This window comes from Leiobunum rupestre, chromosome 6 (assembly GCF_980474605.1).
Source record: "Leiobunum rupestre chromosome 6, qqLeiRupe1.1.hap1, whole genome shotgun sequence".
NCBI lineage: Eukaryota > Metazoa > Arthropoda > Arachnida > Opiliones > Sclerosomatidae > Leiobunum > Leiobunum rupestre.
In genome coordinates this window covers 40,403,512-40,421,977 of record NC_143389.1, presented here as the reverse complement: position 1 = coordinate 40,421,977, position 18,466 = coordinate 40,403,512, and the positions used below count along the sequence as shown (strand labels likewise).

General features: G+C 38.3%; 1 protein-coding gene and 1 long non-coding RNA gene across 4 annotated transcripts in view; one reads left to right on the top strand and one right to left on the bottom strand.

Annotated features, from left to right (window-relative positions):
• The window catches only part of LOC149940930 (glycine receptor subunit alpha-2-like), a 64,099-nt gene that overhangs the window by 1,193 nt on the left and 44,440 nt on the right, over positions 1-18,466 (bottom strand). Inside the window, exons 1-9 of one of the 3 annotated variants that reach the window (XM_090177984.1) lie at positions 6,157-6,247; positions 5,943-6,076; positions 5,720-5,863; positions 5,587-5,654; positions 5,353-5,520; positions 5,249-5,280; positions 5,149-5,175; positions 4,908-4,990; positions 43-177 (exon numbers count right to left, since the gene is read on the bottom strand). In XM_090177984.1, the coding sequence (XP_090034110.1) occupies positions 43-177; positions 4,908-4,990; positions 5,149-5,175; positions 5,249-5,280; positions 5,353-5,520; positions 5,587-5,654; positions 5,720-5,741 (535 nt within the window). In that variant the 5' untranslated portion in view covers positions 5,742-5,863; positions 5,943-6,076; positions 6,157-6,247. Of the gene's footprint in view, positions 1-42; positions 178-4,907; positions 4,991-5,148; positions 5,176-5,248; positions 5,281-5,352; positions 5,521-5,586; positions 5,655-5,719; positions 5,864-5,942; positions 6,118-6,156; positions 6,248-9,339; positions 9,489-18,466 lie in introns of those variants that run through there. The other 2 variants (XM_090177982.1, XM_090177983.1) reach the window with 2 other exon arrangements.
• LOC149940931 (uncharacterized) lies at positions 7,124-7,988 on the top strand. Its single transcript, XR_016481354.1, has 3 exons — positions 7,124-7,400; positions 7,483-7,680; positions 7,774-7,988. It is a non-coding gene; the product is annotated as an uncharacterized LOC149940931 (long non-coding RNA).

The following is an 18,466-nucleotide window of genomic DNA, read 5'->3' as shown; positions in this document are numbered from 1 at the left end:
TAAAGCTCCGAAAGAAAAGCCTGGTATAGAAGGATCCAATACCTGTTGAATATACTTGAGTGCAGTCGGCTCGGTCTGTTCTGACCAAGTCCAACTGAGGCAGCTCTATGTTGTCGTCTACCATTAAAGGCGTATCTTCTTCCCAATCAAAAATTAAGTCATCCGTCGTATGCGACACTATTTTAAAGATAAATTAATTACTTTGAAGATACCACAAGCTTAGTATATTTGGACACGGCTCCTGCAGGCGCTCACTATACTCGCAGGGCGCATTGAAAAGATGCAATGGTGTATATAGAAAAAATTAGACCTCATTGCAAATATAAACTGTTTATATAGGGTTCAAATTGCGTGTCAGTGGAATGTAGCGCCTCGAAATGTGCCATTTTCCAGAATCGCATCTTACAATAAACAGTTTCTACGTTAAAAAGGTTCGTATCCTCTTCCTGAAACACTTATTATGTAATTCGTGATAAAAGTAGGACGTGGGCAGGTGGGTGGTATCGAACCCACGGGAAAATTCATTTTTAGAGGTTGTTTTGGGGAATCGAGATTTGAATGACCTTCTTAGGTAATGTTCGGCCAGCACCCTAATTGGCTCGAGTTGGCAGAAGCGAGACCACCAGAGTACAATACCCATCTGACTGAAACGTCACCGTTTTTGGAAACCTCGAGACTTTAGGTATGTGCTGAACGCGTAACTGCAGTTCTAGGACAAAGGAACTTAATTGAACCCTGTCGAGCGTACGCTGAATTAGCCTAATTTGCTTCACTGCCTGGAGGATGTTTCCCTACGAGACTGGATGACGACGCTGTACCCGTAATAGAAGCAACTGTCCTACAATAAGTCAAACGATCTTCCCTCTACCATTTTTCAGACAAGGAGTGAATTTATGTTAATTTACAGATAAATAGATGCTCGTGAAAAACTCTCTCTCTCTTCTCTGCATGCTGTGTATCCTTACAACGCGTCCACCAGCGTCACTCCCCAGATATCTCTCTTTTTCTGAGCAGAACTCGCTTTCGTTCCTACAGTCAGCTTTTCATTTGGCACATGCTCATAATACCCCCCTAAGATATTTATCATTTAAAGCTACCCCACCATGGGAGCAATCATAGCTGGCTTCTAGAGTCGCTTCGACAACTATCTTTCGCGATTCTAGAAACCCACATCTAGGACGCGACGGTAATATAAACGGATGGCTTCTTTGCCCCAGATTCAGGCTAGGTGTGGCTTTCGCGCGACCCGTACACACAGGGCCAGAGCAACCTCATAGTGTACTCCGGGTATTCCATTACAACTGTAAATGCTTCTCCGTCACTGAAATCGGGAGCAGTCGGAGCAATCCAGAGAAAAACGACAATAATTTAAAACGGGTTGCCCAAATAGGCGATCACGACCTTGAAAATGGTAAACTCGACCTTCAAAAAGGCGCGCCTGTAGCACATGAAGTCATTTTAGGGTCGGTGTACGGTCGAAAAGTCGCTTTATAGTCGACGACCAAATTCCGACCTAAAAATGCCCGAACGTTTTTCGACAATAAAACCGTAAATCCTTTTTTTGGACTATTTATGGTCGGCACCATTATCCGACTTAAAGTAGACTTTACATTTAATTATTGGATTCGACATTAACTTTATGAAACAGACCATATGTATTTAGGAAAAGGGGATATTTTAATTATTTTCTGACTATTTGATGATTTTCTGAGATAATTTTTCATTCACTTTTATTTTTTCTTCTAATTTGTATTCGAAAAACGATGCATCTAATAATTAGATCAGTTTTGGGTCGGAAATGAGCATTAATATAAAGTCGGCCCGACGTCGTTTCGGAGTCGGTTCTTAGGTCTATTAAAAGGCGGTATAGAGTCGACGTTTTGTAGGCGGCCGACGGTCGGCCGACCCTTTTACCCCTAGGACATTTCGACCCTAAATCCAAAAGTCGGCCGACGTCGGCCCGACTGTAATTTGCTACAAGGGCGCGGTCTCCACGATCGCAAACTTGATCACCCCCAATAGTTCTTTTTATAAAGTAACGTGGCCTTCTTGTTGAAATGTTGCTCTTACGTCACAGTCTCTTACTTTGACAAGCCTACGAGCGCGCGCTACAGTCGCGAGGAATATAGCTTTTTCTAGAGCGCGTGCAAATCGCTCGTGCGAGGAATACACTAATAAAGCTGGGTCTTGTGACGTAAGAGCAACATTTTAACAAGTTGGGCAAGACCACTTTTTATTTTATAAAATCAACTATTTAAAACATTTTAAAAAGCGTGAAATAAACAACACGTAGCGTTGAGTAAATCGGTATCCTATTGGAAACAGACGGCGCTAAACATTAAAAATTGTAAATGTTTTTCACAAACAAAAAGAACCAAACGCCGGCGAGAGATTTAGACGTTCGTGTTGCGTGAGTTGCGCAGCGTATTTATTATCTTTGGTTGTTTTCTATTTCTTCGTCGGACTTTTTTCTACCAGGTACTTGGGTCTGTCCTTGATTTCTTCGCTGGTGTCAACACGTTAAAAGATACATTACCACATCGAAATCCGTTTTGTTCGGTGTTTGTTTTCGCGTGCCTTTTGTGTATGGCGCGTATCCCACCGAGACTGGAGATGACTGTGACTTCAAACGCTGCATTAGAGGGAATGTTCTAAGTTTCTTACTCGAAGGTCACGTAGCCGTCTGTCTAACAGTAAACAGATGTTCACGAAATTTGTTGCCGTAGTGTTTTAGGCATTCAACGATCCAAACCGTTAGGTCTCTAAATTTTTCTTTTGTTTTGTGATAACTATCGACCGCCGAAAAATTTCTAAATTCTTAATTTATTTTAATTAAAATTAATTATAATTTAAAGTTGCTACGCCTGACCCTTTTTCTGTATGTCTGGAAATAGCTTAGTCAAAGCCCATGGATGGATTGAATCGATCTTTGATGGAAGCATTGAAGTAAACCATGAACGTTAAAACCAGACAACCATGTTACTTTGTACGCGGGTCTGGAAGCAGGGGCGTAGCGAAGTACTTAGGTTTGGAGGGGGGTTGAGAAGATCAATTTTTGTCAACTCAAAGCCTAAAAATTGCTAACTTCATGGAATATATTTTTCACTATCAACTGTCTAATTAAATTCATAGCAAATGGCTTTGATTTAATAATTTCACTAAAAATCAAAAAATTTTCGGGAAATATTAGGTGTAAACCCAGTTTTAACGCCTGTTGTTTAAAAAGCTACGCGAAGAGTGTTTGGCGGCTCGGTTGGGCGAGTAGTTACGAACTTTCAACGGATAGAACATTAATCTAGGTTTTTTGGGGGCTAAACTGGGGTACACAAAGAAATGAAAAGTGCTTAGACGAGGCTAAACATTTATCATAAAAAGCTCATAGGACTGTAGTTCGTGACTTCTATTCCGTCGTCATGTGCCCTGTTGTAGTAAAAATATTAGCCCTCCACCTAGGATAACATTAGGCTCACGCGACAACTTCCAATTAAGTAATATTTCTATTGTTTTTATAGCTAGTCTTAAACCCATTTCAAGCAATTGAATTTAGTCTCTCGTACGACCGTGTATGTCTTTTATGTAGTCGAAGTAGCCGTACACGGTACACGGTAGGCTGAAATCTACTATCTAATGGGCTCAAAATTTACTTTGCTTAGAGATCGAAGATACGACCAAAAACAGTTTCTACGATGGCACTATTTTGTCTATGGAAATTAAATAAAAAACAGCGTTGGGAATTTTGTCAGGATAGAATAGCGTTGGATAAAGGCTAAATATATATTGGTATTTTGGGACCAATGCATCTTGAAGAGCGACACGTAATTGAACTAAAATTTATATTATATCGTTTTCAATATATTGGAAAGATTTGAAGTTTCTTTAAATAACAATGCAAATACCATATTACTTCGAAATATATAAATTCTAAGTGGCCAACTTTAAGATTGAAATGCCTAGGTTGCCAACTTTAAGATTGAAATGCCTAGTTTGTAAACTCGCTCATGTCTGGAAGGCACGTTTCGAAGCACCAATGTGATGGTATTCTCAGCTAGGGATATGAAAACTCGGTACTCGAATCCTCCTAGTTCTCAGTTGCAACTTTGAGCAACATATACAGGTTGATACATTCAATATGTAGCTAAGATAGTTTGACGAAAGCGCCGTGCTGTCGGTTTTATTTTAGACAACTTGGCTACTCAAACGGAAATACGGGGTAAATATTCATTAGACGTTGAATTGCGCAGTTCACACCGATTTAGATAGTTTATTAAATATAATATTTAGTCATCTACAACGGCGCTACTTTGGTCTTTTCCACCGGTGTGGTACGCACTCCCAAGCGACACGTAAACTAACGAATAATTAATCTTAGATTATACATGTGCCGGTGTCTATGAATGAAACAGCTAATTTACGTTAAGGCATTAAAATGTAATGTTAAATTCGGGGGTGGTCCATACATCAATCGTTTCGTAACTTCGAAATGGTGGCCTAAATCGGAAAAATGCCATAGAACATTTTCGTCTTAAAATAATCTGTAGAACCCGTAGACGCTCGGTCCCACCACCATTTAGGGAACACCCGGTATATCTTTCGACGAGTGTACATTCGAGAACGCTGTTTTAACATTGAATGTACCGTCCCATATTTGTTTGTCTAAGGTTGCAATAGTTAGTGGGTGTAGTTAGTTTTTTTTAAGTACGCTTAAAAGTGTTTAAAATTAAAATGAGGTCTGATGATAATCTTAAATTTCCAATAAACAACAATTACAACATACATACAACACATAAAAGCACAGGGTTGATTATAAGTAATACCATAAGTAACATAATATTTATGGTATTACGGTCTAACCCTCAACTTCATGTAGTCTTTAGAAGGACGCGAAAGACGGTGAAAAGTATACTTACGGCTTTCCATTTGCATTGAGCATTGCTGCGTATCGTGCGGGTATGTGGCGAAATTCATGGCGCAAGATAGAACCAGAGTTAACCTACAAACAAAGGTTCGCGGTTATTCTTCAATACGCTTTATGTATGACGGCTGGGAACGTAGAGACGCATCACGGAGTATTTAACCCCACCAATCTTATCTACCATCAATAACTCCCTCTCATTACGCGATAGCGCTATTCCCATATTAGTGACTTACTTAACCATGTAGAGAATGGTTTTATCCCTGCAGCGTTACGAAAACAAAAGTAGAAATATTACCCAAATAATTTCAGACAAGGGACTCGATATTTACCAACCTGTACAACCAGACGTAATGATTCGCGATAGTCTTTAAGGGTAATTAGGAGGAATGCGATTAGTGACACTTTACTGATAACGAGCGGATTTGGGGCTAGCTTACCATCGTTTGGAAGGTGACTTGTTTGGCGTTCTTGAAGAAACTGTCAGGCCGCCACATGTTTTTCAACCAATCAACTTCCAGTAAACGGTACTCCGACGTCATATTCTCGGGGAATCGTAATCGATGGTCCTTCCAAGTTTGAGCGAAAAAGATATCGGCCGCGTATGTCTAGATCATGTCAAAGAAACTCTTTAGATTGAGAAGGAGGGAAAAAAAGCGGATTTTTTTTCTGACCATAGAGCCTTCGTTGATGGAGTCCAGGCCCATAACAGTAACGTGGAAACGGACCTTGGTAGGTTCCCCTAGAAAAAAACATTGCAAAGTTAAGACCGTGGTCCCTGAAACTTGGGGAAGGGTATTTTCGAACCATCCTTTTTGGGTGGTCTCATTTTGTCGTAAGTATTCGCATCTTCTGGAAGGATATCGCTGAACGTCAAAGTTCCGGTATGACATTCGGTGAATGGGCTGATTGGAAAGAACCGATTTTGTTACGTTACCTTACTTCAAATAACTATGTTTGGGAAGGTTAAGGAGATGGTTCACCGCGACAGGAGTCGTCTCTTGGGACTCGTAGGATGGATTAAGGATACGTTTCCTGGATAAAGTACTACGACCTTTTTTTGCGTCTCTCATACTTTGCAGCGAAACTCTAGCAAGCATAAGCTTATCATAAGGTCCCCATAAGCAAAGGTCTACCATAGGGGCCCATGGTAACGGCGTTGTCCTGAAGAGAAGAAAATTAACGTACGACGATAGGGCAGTAGCGACATCGTCTTTTTCAAAATTTCTAAAATATTATCTTACTTGGTAGAGCAGCCACGCTCGGATTGATAAATGCCACACAAAACGCGTCTAAATCTCTGATTTGAAAAATAAATACCTTCAGAAACACAACTCTTATTTCTAATAGCTAGTTTTAGGTTCTGATGAATCATTTTCCAAAGACAAGTGTTAATTTTAAGTTTTAAAGCGATACAATAGACGCTAAAAGAAATTATTCGCTCCAAAATAAAAACCGTCAAAAGGAAGGGTTTTTAAATTAAAAACGCGTGAATCTCGATGATATCGCCCATTTTGTCGTAGCACGTGTAATTATTTATTCTGATCATAAAATAGAATCACGTGGGCTTAGCAATATTTATCCGCATTTGTCTTAGCCAATAAGATTATCCCTTCCGAGCAAGCACGCGCCAATTTACACAATATAACCAGAGAGTGTAAAGTCGCTTCGCTACAGAGAGGCGCCTCTTCCTATCCCCGTAATGTTAAAATTTCGTGGTACGTTTTTTCCCCATGAGAGCGTTGAAGAAGCAGACGACAGTGTTTGCAATTCCCGGACACACGATGGCACTGTAAAATTGCTTATCAAAGAAAAATAAATTTTGCTCTCAGTAGGTTAAAGTTGAATTCAGCTCAGTCAGCTGTGATGTTGAATTATTTTAACTATTTAAGTAAAACAGTTGATTTCGTAAGAAATATAAAAAGTAAGTACAAGAAAAATCCCTCCCTATTTCATTTCAATATTAACAACTATACTTTTTTAATATATCAAAAGAAATTCGTGGAATCTAAAGTGGAATATTTTATGGGCTGGCCAAGTCTTAATAAAATATACCAAAACCATGGTAGAACATTGGTGTTTTGAATAGCAGCGGTGAATTAAATATTCTGAAATATAATTAAGAACATTTTCTTTTAGAAGGTTTGGACTTTCAATAGCTTTGCAAATTTCTAAATCTCGTCAGTGAATTGTCCTTTACCTTGCAAAACCCAATGGTTATCATAATTGGACAAATCTTCATCATGGTCTGTTTAAAATAAAGTCATCCAAATTGTAAATTCAATATGAATCTGATGGTTTTAAGAGGCTATTGACTGATGCAGCTCTGTATGCTGCCTGGTATTGTTGAGTATTTGGATGATCTCAATTGTCTCCTTATTGGCGAATGGAACCAAAGTCCTAATCCCAGTGAACAGGCCATTTGAATTAGAAACACTTTGACTGCAAATTTGGGCAGCTAAACTGACTTTCATGTTAGAAAATGCTGGTAACTTGATATGTTTACGTTTCAGCTTATGTGTGCTTTGAAACTTACCAATTTCTTAGTCTATTTTGAAAAAATGTTCTAGGACTGCCCAAGAAACTAGATTGCCTTCCACTATTATGGGATACCGTTTGAAATTGTTCCTCACACTTTTCAAGAGATGTGGAGGATCAATTTCAATGAATGGCTTTTCCACTGATATCCCCATACTTTTGAACAAATTTTGATTGCCTGTTCCTTGGTCACAGACTACAGCTTTGACAATAAGGCCAATACGTTTTAGGTGAGTTACGCAATCATGAAGCAATATCTTCAAAGTCTGTTCGGGACAAGTATCTTTTGTGAGGAAGTAACCAATTGGTGGTTTGAATTTCAGTTTTATGTCATTCACCATGTACACTAGGGCCTGATTTGCGTACTATTTTGACCTTCCATATGGACCGAAGTCTACGAAACCTTCAATGTTATCGTTTTCATTATTGTCAAAATGTTTAGTTGAATGGCTATAATTATGTTCAGTACAAATATATTTAAATGGAATAGAATTGAATAGATAGTTCTGGGTTTAAATTCATAGGAATTGACTTTATCCACTGTAAAAAAAATTTCATTTCAAGCTAGTGTTCATCATTGTGAATATTTTATATAAATTATCATTTTCTTCGTTGAATTGATTTTTGAGGGCATAATTTGGCATTTGTAGTGCTGCGTTTACCTTACACCAGACTGTAGTTGTAACATGATCTTCGGGTGCATTTTCATTTGCTACTATTTGAATTAATTATAAATGAACATTAGGCAGTAAGAGACCATGGCGGGATATGTTTTTGCCTTCAGTTTACCTAGGGAAAACCGTGGTTTCATTGGAATTTCCCAAAAAAAATAGTAGGTGTAGCTAATGGTGTAAGCCTGTTTTGGGTTTTGATATTCATAAAACAATCGTCAGTGAAATGAAGACCGCAAAATACGTGGTTAAAGTGTAAGTAATCTGTAGTTTTATTTTGGAGCTTTTCACTGTTAACATTTTGCAGGTGGCTGCAAAATGTTAAGTTTTAAGAAATGTTAATGTATTAGAATAGGCTTAGTAAATTAAAACGCGTATTCACCGGTCTTTATCCCTTGGAAACTTGAAAAAAAAAGACTGACGCGTGGTTACCTTTTTATTCGATTTACAATTTTTAGCCGAACAAGACATTTCAAAATAAATTAAACTCGCAAAAATACCAAAAACACTCTTCCTTTTTTGCGTCTTCTCAAACTCTAATCTAGCGCGTGCCGGAGATACTACTAGCGCCATCAAACGCCCGGGAATTGTGGACATTCTCGGCGAATAAAATCGTACCACGGATTTTTTAAAGAGAGGCGCCTCTCTGTAGCGAAGCGACTTTACACTCTCTGATATAACCGTTGAATTTTTTCAAATCAATTTCTTTTAAGATCTATTGGGAATTATCCTTGGCTACGGTGCTAAGGGCTCTCGGTGGAGATTTCTTCCGCGTGGTTTTAAGTTTAAAAACGTTCGCTCGCGGCTTGTGCGCATTCATAATGCATTTCGCGAACTTTATTCATAGTTGAGGACGTAGCCACTAGGAGGTGCAGATTTTGAATAACTACCTTTGCTTATGGGGACCTTATGATAGGCTTATGGTGCAAGCTTTTTACATTCACGGAACTAAAAACAAGTATTTCCGGTGAAGAGCTTGAACTAACTTTTTTCTGTTAACACTCATCCCACCCGCTGACTTTTTCTCCCTTTTGAGCGACGCCTCAGAATGCCAAGACGAAAGCTATAGTGTAATATCCAGTATAATCATATTCTTAATACAAGATGGTACGGTGGATTTGAATGTAGTCTTAGACAAGGGTAAAGGTAGGAAAGTAAGGTCCTTACGGGATCCGAGACAGTGGGTATCTCAACCTGGCTGCTAGAATTATTGCTTACCTTCGAAAGACAACTGAAAGAACGAGGGGCACGAAAAATAAAGATTTGATGTTCCACAGACACCAGTAGATGGTACTCGGACGCAATACGATGAATCCCAAACGGGAAGAAATTCTCATGACTTGGTAATTAAATTCTTTGGGCCACGGCTATGGAAAAAGGAAAAATACACTTAACTGTAAAATTAACGATTGAAACCCAGACAAAAATATCGAACATTTCCGATAATTTTAAAATAAATCAAATTTATTTGTGTTGAATAAATATTGTTTTTGTATCAAATTATACTGTACTATGTATTTATGAATTATCCCCTTAAATTCAAATAACATTTCCGACTTAAAATTTATCTAAATCTTGTTCCTCTATTTCAAAAAAAGTTTCCAGGGCGCCCAACACGTACCACCGGATTTCAAAGTTTTAAATGATGGCAAACTCCAACCCGGCAAATTTTCCAATTATGCCGAAAATGACAGGTTTACAAGTAATTTTTTTTATTCATATCAAAACTAAAGCTCTCTTTTTAAGCAATGCCATGAAATTTAAGTCATGTAAATCGATTTATTAATGCAAGAGTTATAACTTTTTTAGTTTGACCCCTCAGCATTTTGACAAAAAAAAAAAATAATTGAGCTCGGTCTCCCGAATAGTGCGTGGTGATCGTTACGGGCGTCTATTTACGTACGGGAGTTTTTGTGGCAAATCACGCTTTTGCTCTAGTCAATGATCTCTTTGTTTGGGGACTCGTTACACGTGTTATAGTTGTGGGTATCGTTTCAGGAGAGCATTCAGGGACAAGAAAAGTTGAGAATGTACCCGTAATATGTTTCATTTGCAAACGTATTAAAAAACACGATAATACATGTGGTACCAATTCTAGAATTGATAAAATTGTAACCAGCTCACGTATCCTTAAATTGAATATAACCAGCAAAACAACCTTTATGGAAGACACCTTAAATTTTTCAAATTTCCCTGTACAGTGGCACCAAACATTTTTAAAACCAAAGGCAAGAGCGCCCGGAGCTGCAAACGTTTGTGTTCCACACCAAATACCTAAGGTTATATTCCCTTTAAAGACAATATAAATACTGAAAATTGCGAAACCAGTACCAGGGTTTGTGGAGAGATGGTTGATAGACTCCGATTTTTTCCCATAGTATAGCTTTGATAACGCCATTGGAAAATATAGATGGCGCTGTCATCGCTATGTAGCCCCTTTGAAATGTCGACCACTTGTCTGCAGCACATAGAAGTATAGCGGTGAAGTTCATTCGCTATCTTATTTCCAAAACCACGTATCTTTACACAAATTGTTTTAAAAGATACGTGGTTTTGGAAATAAAGTAGCGCACTGATGTTTTGTAGCTATAATTGCGAGTTTACAGATTAGATTTTTAAAGTTAAATTAGAATATTGATTTGAATTTCTGGAAAAATGTTATGTAAGAAAACTTAAAAAAAAACTTATTGTCATTTTACCAGTGTTTAAAGACAACTAAATTAAAAAACGAAAGCACAGCACCGATAAAAATCATTGTTCATAAAACTATATTTACCGCCCGCAAATTCGTAAAATTTATAAAAAGGATCGCCTACTGATAAAATGGAGTAGAGTCGAAGACGCAAAAAATCTTTCTTGATATGACGAAAGCAGAGAGCTGATGACTTTCGGAGAAAGTATTTCATTCGCATACACCCAGGGGCAAAACCAGTCTCAGATACACACAGAAAAATATTATTGTAAATTTTACAGTAAGCTGCGGTCAGCATAGATGCCAGCAGAATGCTGTTAAATTCACAACCAACTCTGACTGTTTTTTTTATTGTCATGCTTCCTGTTAAATTTACTGGACACTCTGCTGTTTAAAAATACAGCAAGATAAAGTTATATTTACAGAGTATTGCTGTTTATTTAACCTTCATTCCAGACGTATTTAATACGGTAAATGCATGCAGTTTTTACAGTGAAATCCAATGTTTGTAAAATTCCAGTGTTTGCCGTAGTTTTAGTTATAAAACGTATTTAGTACAGAACCTATTCACAACCTTAATTGCATCCAAAATTTTACGGATCAAATCGTTATCATATTGGTTTCATTAAACTTTTTCACATATTTTTTCAATCAATTCATGATAGAAATATATATAATTTTTTATCAATTATTAAAATTATTATAACAAAAACTTTGACAAAATATTTTCATAATCCAATAGAAAATTTATCGACAATACAAAAAATGACTACAACTCTAGTTGAACATGTTGAGCTTGAGCCTTTGTACTTTAGAGTTATAGGGAAAACCAAAGGAAAGTAAACTATTAACTTGGGTTCAAATTATTAAGCACACGATGAACAAGGGTTGTAATTAATAAAGGGAATTTGGGTGGGATGCTACTTATACAAAAGAGTATATAAAAATATTTTTATCGGATATTATAATATTTAAAACTAAAATGAAACTTGTGCGATTTAAAAAAATGTTTTGACAACTAAATAATAATTAGTGGTTTTATATACTAGTGTGGTAAATTTTACGCATTTTTGAAGTAAAACGTCAACCACGGTTTCATGTTGTTAATTTTAATATAACTCTCATTTTAAAAACAGTACGAATATGAATTTTTACAGTCGCTACTGTTTTCTTCAAAATACAGCAGAAAGCTGTAAATTTTACGACAAACTGCTGTTAACCCACTTCAACTGCACCTTGCTGTAAATTATAAACCGTATTTGCTGTTCTTTCAACAGTAAGTTTTGAGTGTGTAGTGTACTCATCTAACATTCCTTTAGCATCAGCAGTTCGTAAGATCGCTTCGATTCGAGAATCTGAGGTGGGATGTGCAAAAATATTGAAAAAGGAATGCGAAGAATAAAATTTTAAATTAGAAGGAAAATTTGGTGATAAAGCTGATCTTCCAGAAGCAACTGAAGCGTATATACGAAACCGTCCGAAGAAATGGTTATCTTTCTTTAGAACGCTTTTTCCATCATATAATCGATTAGGTGAAAATGTGATATGATTTTTCAATGCTTTTACAAATTAGTTCATAATGGCCAGAAGGAAACTCCGTTGCGTGTGAGTAACGTGCAGATGACACATGAAACGTGTAGGTCTAAACACTTGATACTTTATTTTAATCGTCTTGGACTCTGCACAATTACGATGACGTACTAAGACAAGATCAAGCTTTGGCAAATAGATCAATTCTAAAAGCAGATGGACATCGAATACCATTATTCCTGGATATTTTATTCGAGGTGCAATAGATAATTTTCATCACGAAGAAGCGACGCTATCAGGACTTGGTGGTTCTCATGATACGGTTTTAGTTATCTATCTTTCAAGATAAAGTTCAGTGTGCGCAGAACCAGCCCCAAAGTTCCGAGTCCAAAAACCAATAGTTACGAAATTAACCCCAAACGAAGGTCGATTCCAGTTTCCATTCCGGGTCAAGATATCATACCATGTCTTAAGTCGCCTAAAAGGGGTATAGCTCAATTTCACAGATATTTTTGTGGGTTAAATTTCAACGACAGCTATTCCTTACACCATGAATATTCGACAACCCTGACTGACCAAGACCAAACCAGCGTACAGAAAATGTATGACTTAATAAAAGAACACCTTAATCCCTTACAACTTCAAGCCGAAAGAAACTTTCACGTGGACAACGTATTAACTGGAAAATAAATGGATGCAATTGAAGTATCTTTCAAATTAAGATGTTTGGATCTCGGAGAAGAAACGTATTTAGATTTTGTTCGAGAACGATTCGTGGAGAAAAAACACCTTTTCGATCCGATAAAGAAAATAGACCACAAATAAAAAAACGAATAATGCGCTTGGGTACATTGACGTAGCACGGACTCGCGGCTACTCTAGTGATACACGTTTTTCCTACGGGCTCACTTCGACTTGTATTTAACCAAAGACGGACTACTTCGTAAACCAGACAAATCGCAGCTAGTACGAGATCTGGAAACTACCTTTCCAATAAAAACTTTTGGTAAACTACCACAGCTGTAATAACAGATTTTATGCCCCAAGCTAGAATGGTAAATCTTAAATCTTTGGTGATTTGGCCCAGTATCTTTGGCAGATGTTTAAGTCTATTTCACCTGGCTGTCGGAGAATTGATATCGTCTTTGACTGTTACCAAGATAATAGCGTCAAAAAACTAGAACGTCTTAGGCGAATAAAAGCAGAGCCAATCAAAGTCAATATTTATGGTGCGGAAACTCACGTTCCCGTAAATATGGACTCATTCTGATCGTCTACAGATAGCAAAAGGGCGCTACAAAGATTTTTCCTGAAGCACATATTTACAAAGCGATGTAAAAGATATTTCCGTGTACCTTGGCGGATACGCTCTAGACGGCGAAAATAAGTGCCACAGTCCAATTTTAATACCCGAGAAGAAGCGGATCTCAACAGCGTACAAGAAGAAACGGACGATAGGCTCATGCTACACGTGTATCATTGCGTGACTACGAATAACTACGAAAGAATTGAAATTGTCTCTTCTGATACCGATGTTTACAGTAACTTGCTGTATCATACTCAAGAAACGTACATTCGGGTTGGCTTGTAGGAGCTATGGATTTTATGTGGCCTGAAAAACACAACTCATGCGGTTCCACTACACGAATATTTGTCATCTATAGATCCAAATGTGATAGGAATATTGCCAGAAATACACGCGCTTTCTGGTTGTGATACAACTAGCAAAGTTGGGACAAAAATTGCCGCGTTAAAGTCTGCGTTGACAATAGGACCAGGACTGTTATTAGATTTTGGAAAATCCCAAATAACAACTAAGCCATTATAGAGAAAGCCGAATCAATGCTCTTACGAGTACTTAAGTCAAACGAGGCCTCTTTTGATCTTTACCGTGATCAACAGTACCATCGAATGCGATCGAAAGTTGATTAATCTAGCATTCAACTCCATATTAAACGGGCCTATTTGCAGTGCTACAAATGAGTGAACGTCCCAGCCCTAGATCCACTTCAATTTGGGTATAGAAATTCGGAGGAAGGAATCGAACCTTATGTAACGTGTGATGTTACCGTGTATATGTGAGAAATGTGCCAGAGACACCGTTTGTAAGTGCAGAAAAGCATCTCTGCCGTGTTGTACATTCTCTAAATGGAATTTAGCTAAATGTTGTCAAAACCCTGCAACTAAAACTAATATTGCTGATTAATACTTGTAACACTTAAATGGACAAGGGTTAAGTTAAACCGTTTTAATTTGAAAAAACGCGGTACTTCGGCACATATGCCTTCGAGGCGGAGAAGAAACACTAAGTTCATCTAGTCGTTTTCAAAAAAAATAAAAATATTTTTTAATTTTAAAACCTTAATTTGTTTGCCATTTTGTCGGTTTCAAATTCCAATTACACCAATTTGGAAAGGTTACATATAACTTAACATTTAACCTCTAAACTAACGCGGTTTTATGTTATTATAAATTTAGATGTGAGGCACATTGCGTTTATTAGAAATAGTTCGCTTATGCAAAGAGTTCGTCAACAAATATTTCGCTTATGCAAAGAGTTCGTCAATAAATAGTTCGCTTATGCAAAGAGTTTGTCAGCAAATAGTTCGCTTATGCAAAGAGTTCATTAACAAATAGTTCGCTTATGCAAATAGTTCGTCAACAAATAATTCGCTTATGCAAATAGTTCGTCAACAAATAGTTCGCTTATGCAAATAGTTCTTCATCAAATAGTTCGCTTATGCAAATAGTTCATCTACAAATCTCCGTGAAGGAGAGAGAGCGTTCATTTTCATTTCCTGAACTGCTTCCCTTTCCGTGACTTTACCGGAATCAGCCGCATGATTATGATTATCAGTGTAATTATTAACTTGATCATAAATTGTGTGGGCTCTAGCATTAGCAACGCATTTTGTAGATTTGTCGAAGGTAAAATGTGGCATTTTCTTTATAAAATTGACTGAAATGAAAGCAGAAGCTAACGAAAGTGATATACATGTATATTTATATATTTAATACTTTTTTATGAGAATGCGAGCGAAAGTGATATACAATGGATATAAAAACGTTATAATCGACATGTATGTGAATAATATAAATATAAATTCCCTTTTTATGAGAAGGCGAACTATTGCCTAAGGGCGAACTATTTGAATAATCGAACTAAATTCGCGCGAACTACTGACGCACGAACTATTGTTTGAAATGAAAAACAAGATGTCATGGACATTTAAGTCCACACAATCCCCCAGATGTAAGTAGAAGGAAAGTGATGGCGAGACGCCACTCCCGGGTTCGGGTTTGGGTTCGGGATCGAAATCCGGGATTTAAGGGTGAAATGGGGGTAAAATCGTCAAAAAGTCAATGTATTTATGATATTTCTCGCGACGATTCGTTTTTCCGTATATCAACATATTATGTCCAGGCAAACTTGTTTATTTATCTACGCTTATCTCGAAAGCCACTTGAACGTATATCTTATCACGTTTTATCGTACGGAATAAGTTGAAATGATGTAAAAAGTGATAACCTGGGCGGCGCGTGCGGATTACCTGGGACGCGGTTGATTTGAATTTAAAACATGGATTTAAGTGTTTTTTTTAAAAGTGACGTCATGGAATATTCGTTGTTAAAGTGACGTAGAATGGAAATATTTTTTAACTTCATTTTAATATCATTAGCGCGTAAGTGGTACTTAAATATGCTTAACACTTGAACCTATCTCACGAGTATTTGTAGCGGGGGATACGCGACTTAGCGTGTTAACTACAAATAACAGAACTACGTTCTAAAGTTTAATGAAAAAGGAATAATTTTATTTAGCATTAGAGAGGAGAACCTCTCTCTTCGAAGTCGTACATCAAAATCTGACCTCTCCTTGAAGGGCAGTCCCTTTTCAAGCAGAGGTCTTACAATAGGTATTTTGTCCCAACGCCGAGAAAGGGTTTTCCCCGGCGAAGGGATATAGGTTCGTGATTGACAGGTCACGTGTTACAATAGATATGGCGGGGGAAACACGCTACCGTTAAGCAGGGCAGGAGTTACTCATCACAATTCCCCCGGCCCAAGGGAGGTTATACGTAGTAAAAGCGACATGATAAGAAAAAGTTATGAGTAACGACATCAAAATTAAACTAATAAAATAGAATTGGGTTACAAGAATATCAGGGACAGATGTCACTTTGTGTTCAGAAAAAAAAATTACATTAATATTATCATCTTGGTTTCATTTTTTTTTTTTTTTTTTTACAATGATAAAACTTCAAAACCGCGTCAGAACGGATAAATGAATACAAAAAAACAAAACGCGACATATAATACAACAACTATAACAAAGTTTCGCAAAAATTGATTGATTAAAATAAACTTCATTTTGGATATTTTATTCGCTCTTTATTCTGAATTCGTTCAGAGCGCCGAACAAAAGGCTCGCCATTGTCATCATCGGAAAGATCAGGATGCGAGACTGTTTGGGGTGTAGGCCTATTGTCCGTAATACTTTCTTGACCAGAAAGGGGAGTATCATTTGGATCGGGACGATCCCTAAAGGGACGAATGTGGGAAACGTGGTGCGCCCCCAAAGAATAAGGTTCACCACCCTTGGATTTCCGTGTTCTATCAAATAAAACGTAATCCACGTCCGAGATAACCTTCGCGACCTCGTAAGGACCCTCCCACTTTGGTGCCAATTTTTTAGTGAAACGGTCACCCTTACTGGATAGGAAATGAGTCTTTAATAAGACTTGGGAGCCCACCTCGTACGTCACGTGACGCCGGTTTTTATCATAAGCGCGCTTTTGGGTTGCGTGGGCTTTCGCGCGTGCAGATTTTACGTTGTCATCAATGACCTCTACTCTGGTTTTCAATTGCTCAATATATTGGGCAGTGGGGGTATGGGCAGCGGTTCCCGATTTCTCGAGAACTCGATGCAGTGGTAAAGTCATCTCGCGACCGGTAAGCATGAAATGTGGGCTGTAACCGGTCGACGAGTTGACCGCCGAACGAATAGCGAGAGCGAATTGGGGCAAATGAGCGTCCCAAGTCACGTGGTTGTCCTCAACGTAGGAGGCAATCATAGTTTTTATGGTGCGATTAGCGCATTCAGTGAAATTTGCCTGGGGGTGATAGGGGGTCGTGTGTTGAACTTTTACCCCCCAATCAGTGCAAGCGCCAACGAATTGCTTAGAGATAAATTGGGAGCCCCTGTCTACGATTAAGACGCGAGGAACCCCATAGCGCGGATAAACCTCATCCGAAAGTTTCTTAGTTATGATCTGGGAAGTAGCCTTGCGCAAAGCGAACATTTCAATGTATTTTGAAAAATGGTCAATGACGACTAGGAGATATTCGTTTTGTTTTTTACTAACGGGGAAAGGGCCCATAAGATCCGCGGCTATTATCTCCTAAGGAGCGGTGGGCTCGATTGTGGAGAGGAAACCTGCTGGTAGGGTGTTGGAAATTTTAAATTTTTGACAGGTGAGGCAAGAGTTGACATAGGCCTTACAGTCGCTTACCATACCGTCCCAATACGCGGTGTTGCGCAATCTATAAAGTGTTTTCTCAAACCCTAAATGACCAGCTGTGGGGTGGTCGTGCAATTCGAATAAAATGGAATTTTGGAGGGAAGAGGGGATAACGGGACGCCACGCTATGGGCTCCGCGATCCGAGCCATGTGCTTACAAGGGCGACTCTCGATCAAACGGTAAAGAACGGACTCGTCAGAGAGACAATAGCGTCCCGATTTTTGTTTTATTTTTCTACCAAATTTTTCACGTGGTAGGTCCCCATTTGTGAGGTAGGTTTTCAGGGCCCTGAGTTTGACATCTTTATCTTGAGCGTCGGATAAACGGCGTAAATCTCGAAGCGGGGCTACCTGAGTCGCGGCCGCGTCTTTTAGGGCAAGCGCGTCGACGGCCAGTTGAGAAGGGGTTTCAACTTCTACGCAATTACTTAATTCATCAAATCTCGTGGATTCGGTTAGGTGATCATCGTTAGTTACAACGGAATTACGGGAGAGGGCATCCGCGACTACATTTTCGCGACCTTTCCTATGGACGACTGTGAAATTGAATTCTTGGAGCTCGACCGCCCAGCGAGTTAGTTTAGAAGTGACGTTTTTCATT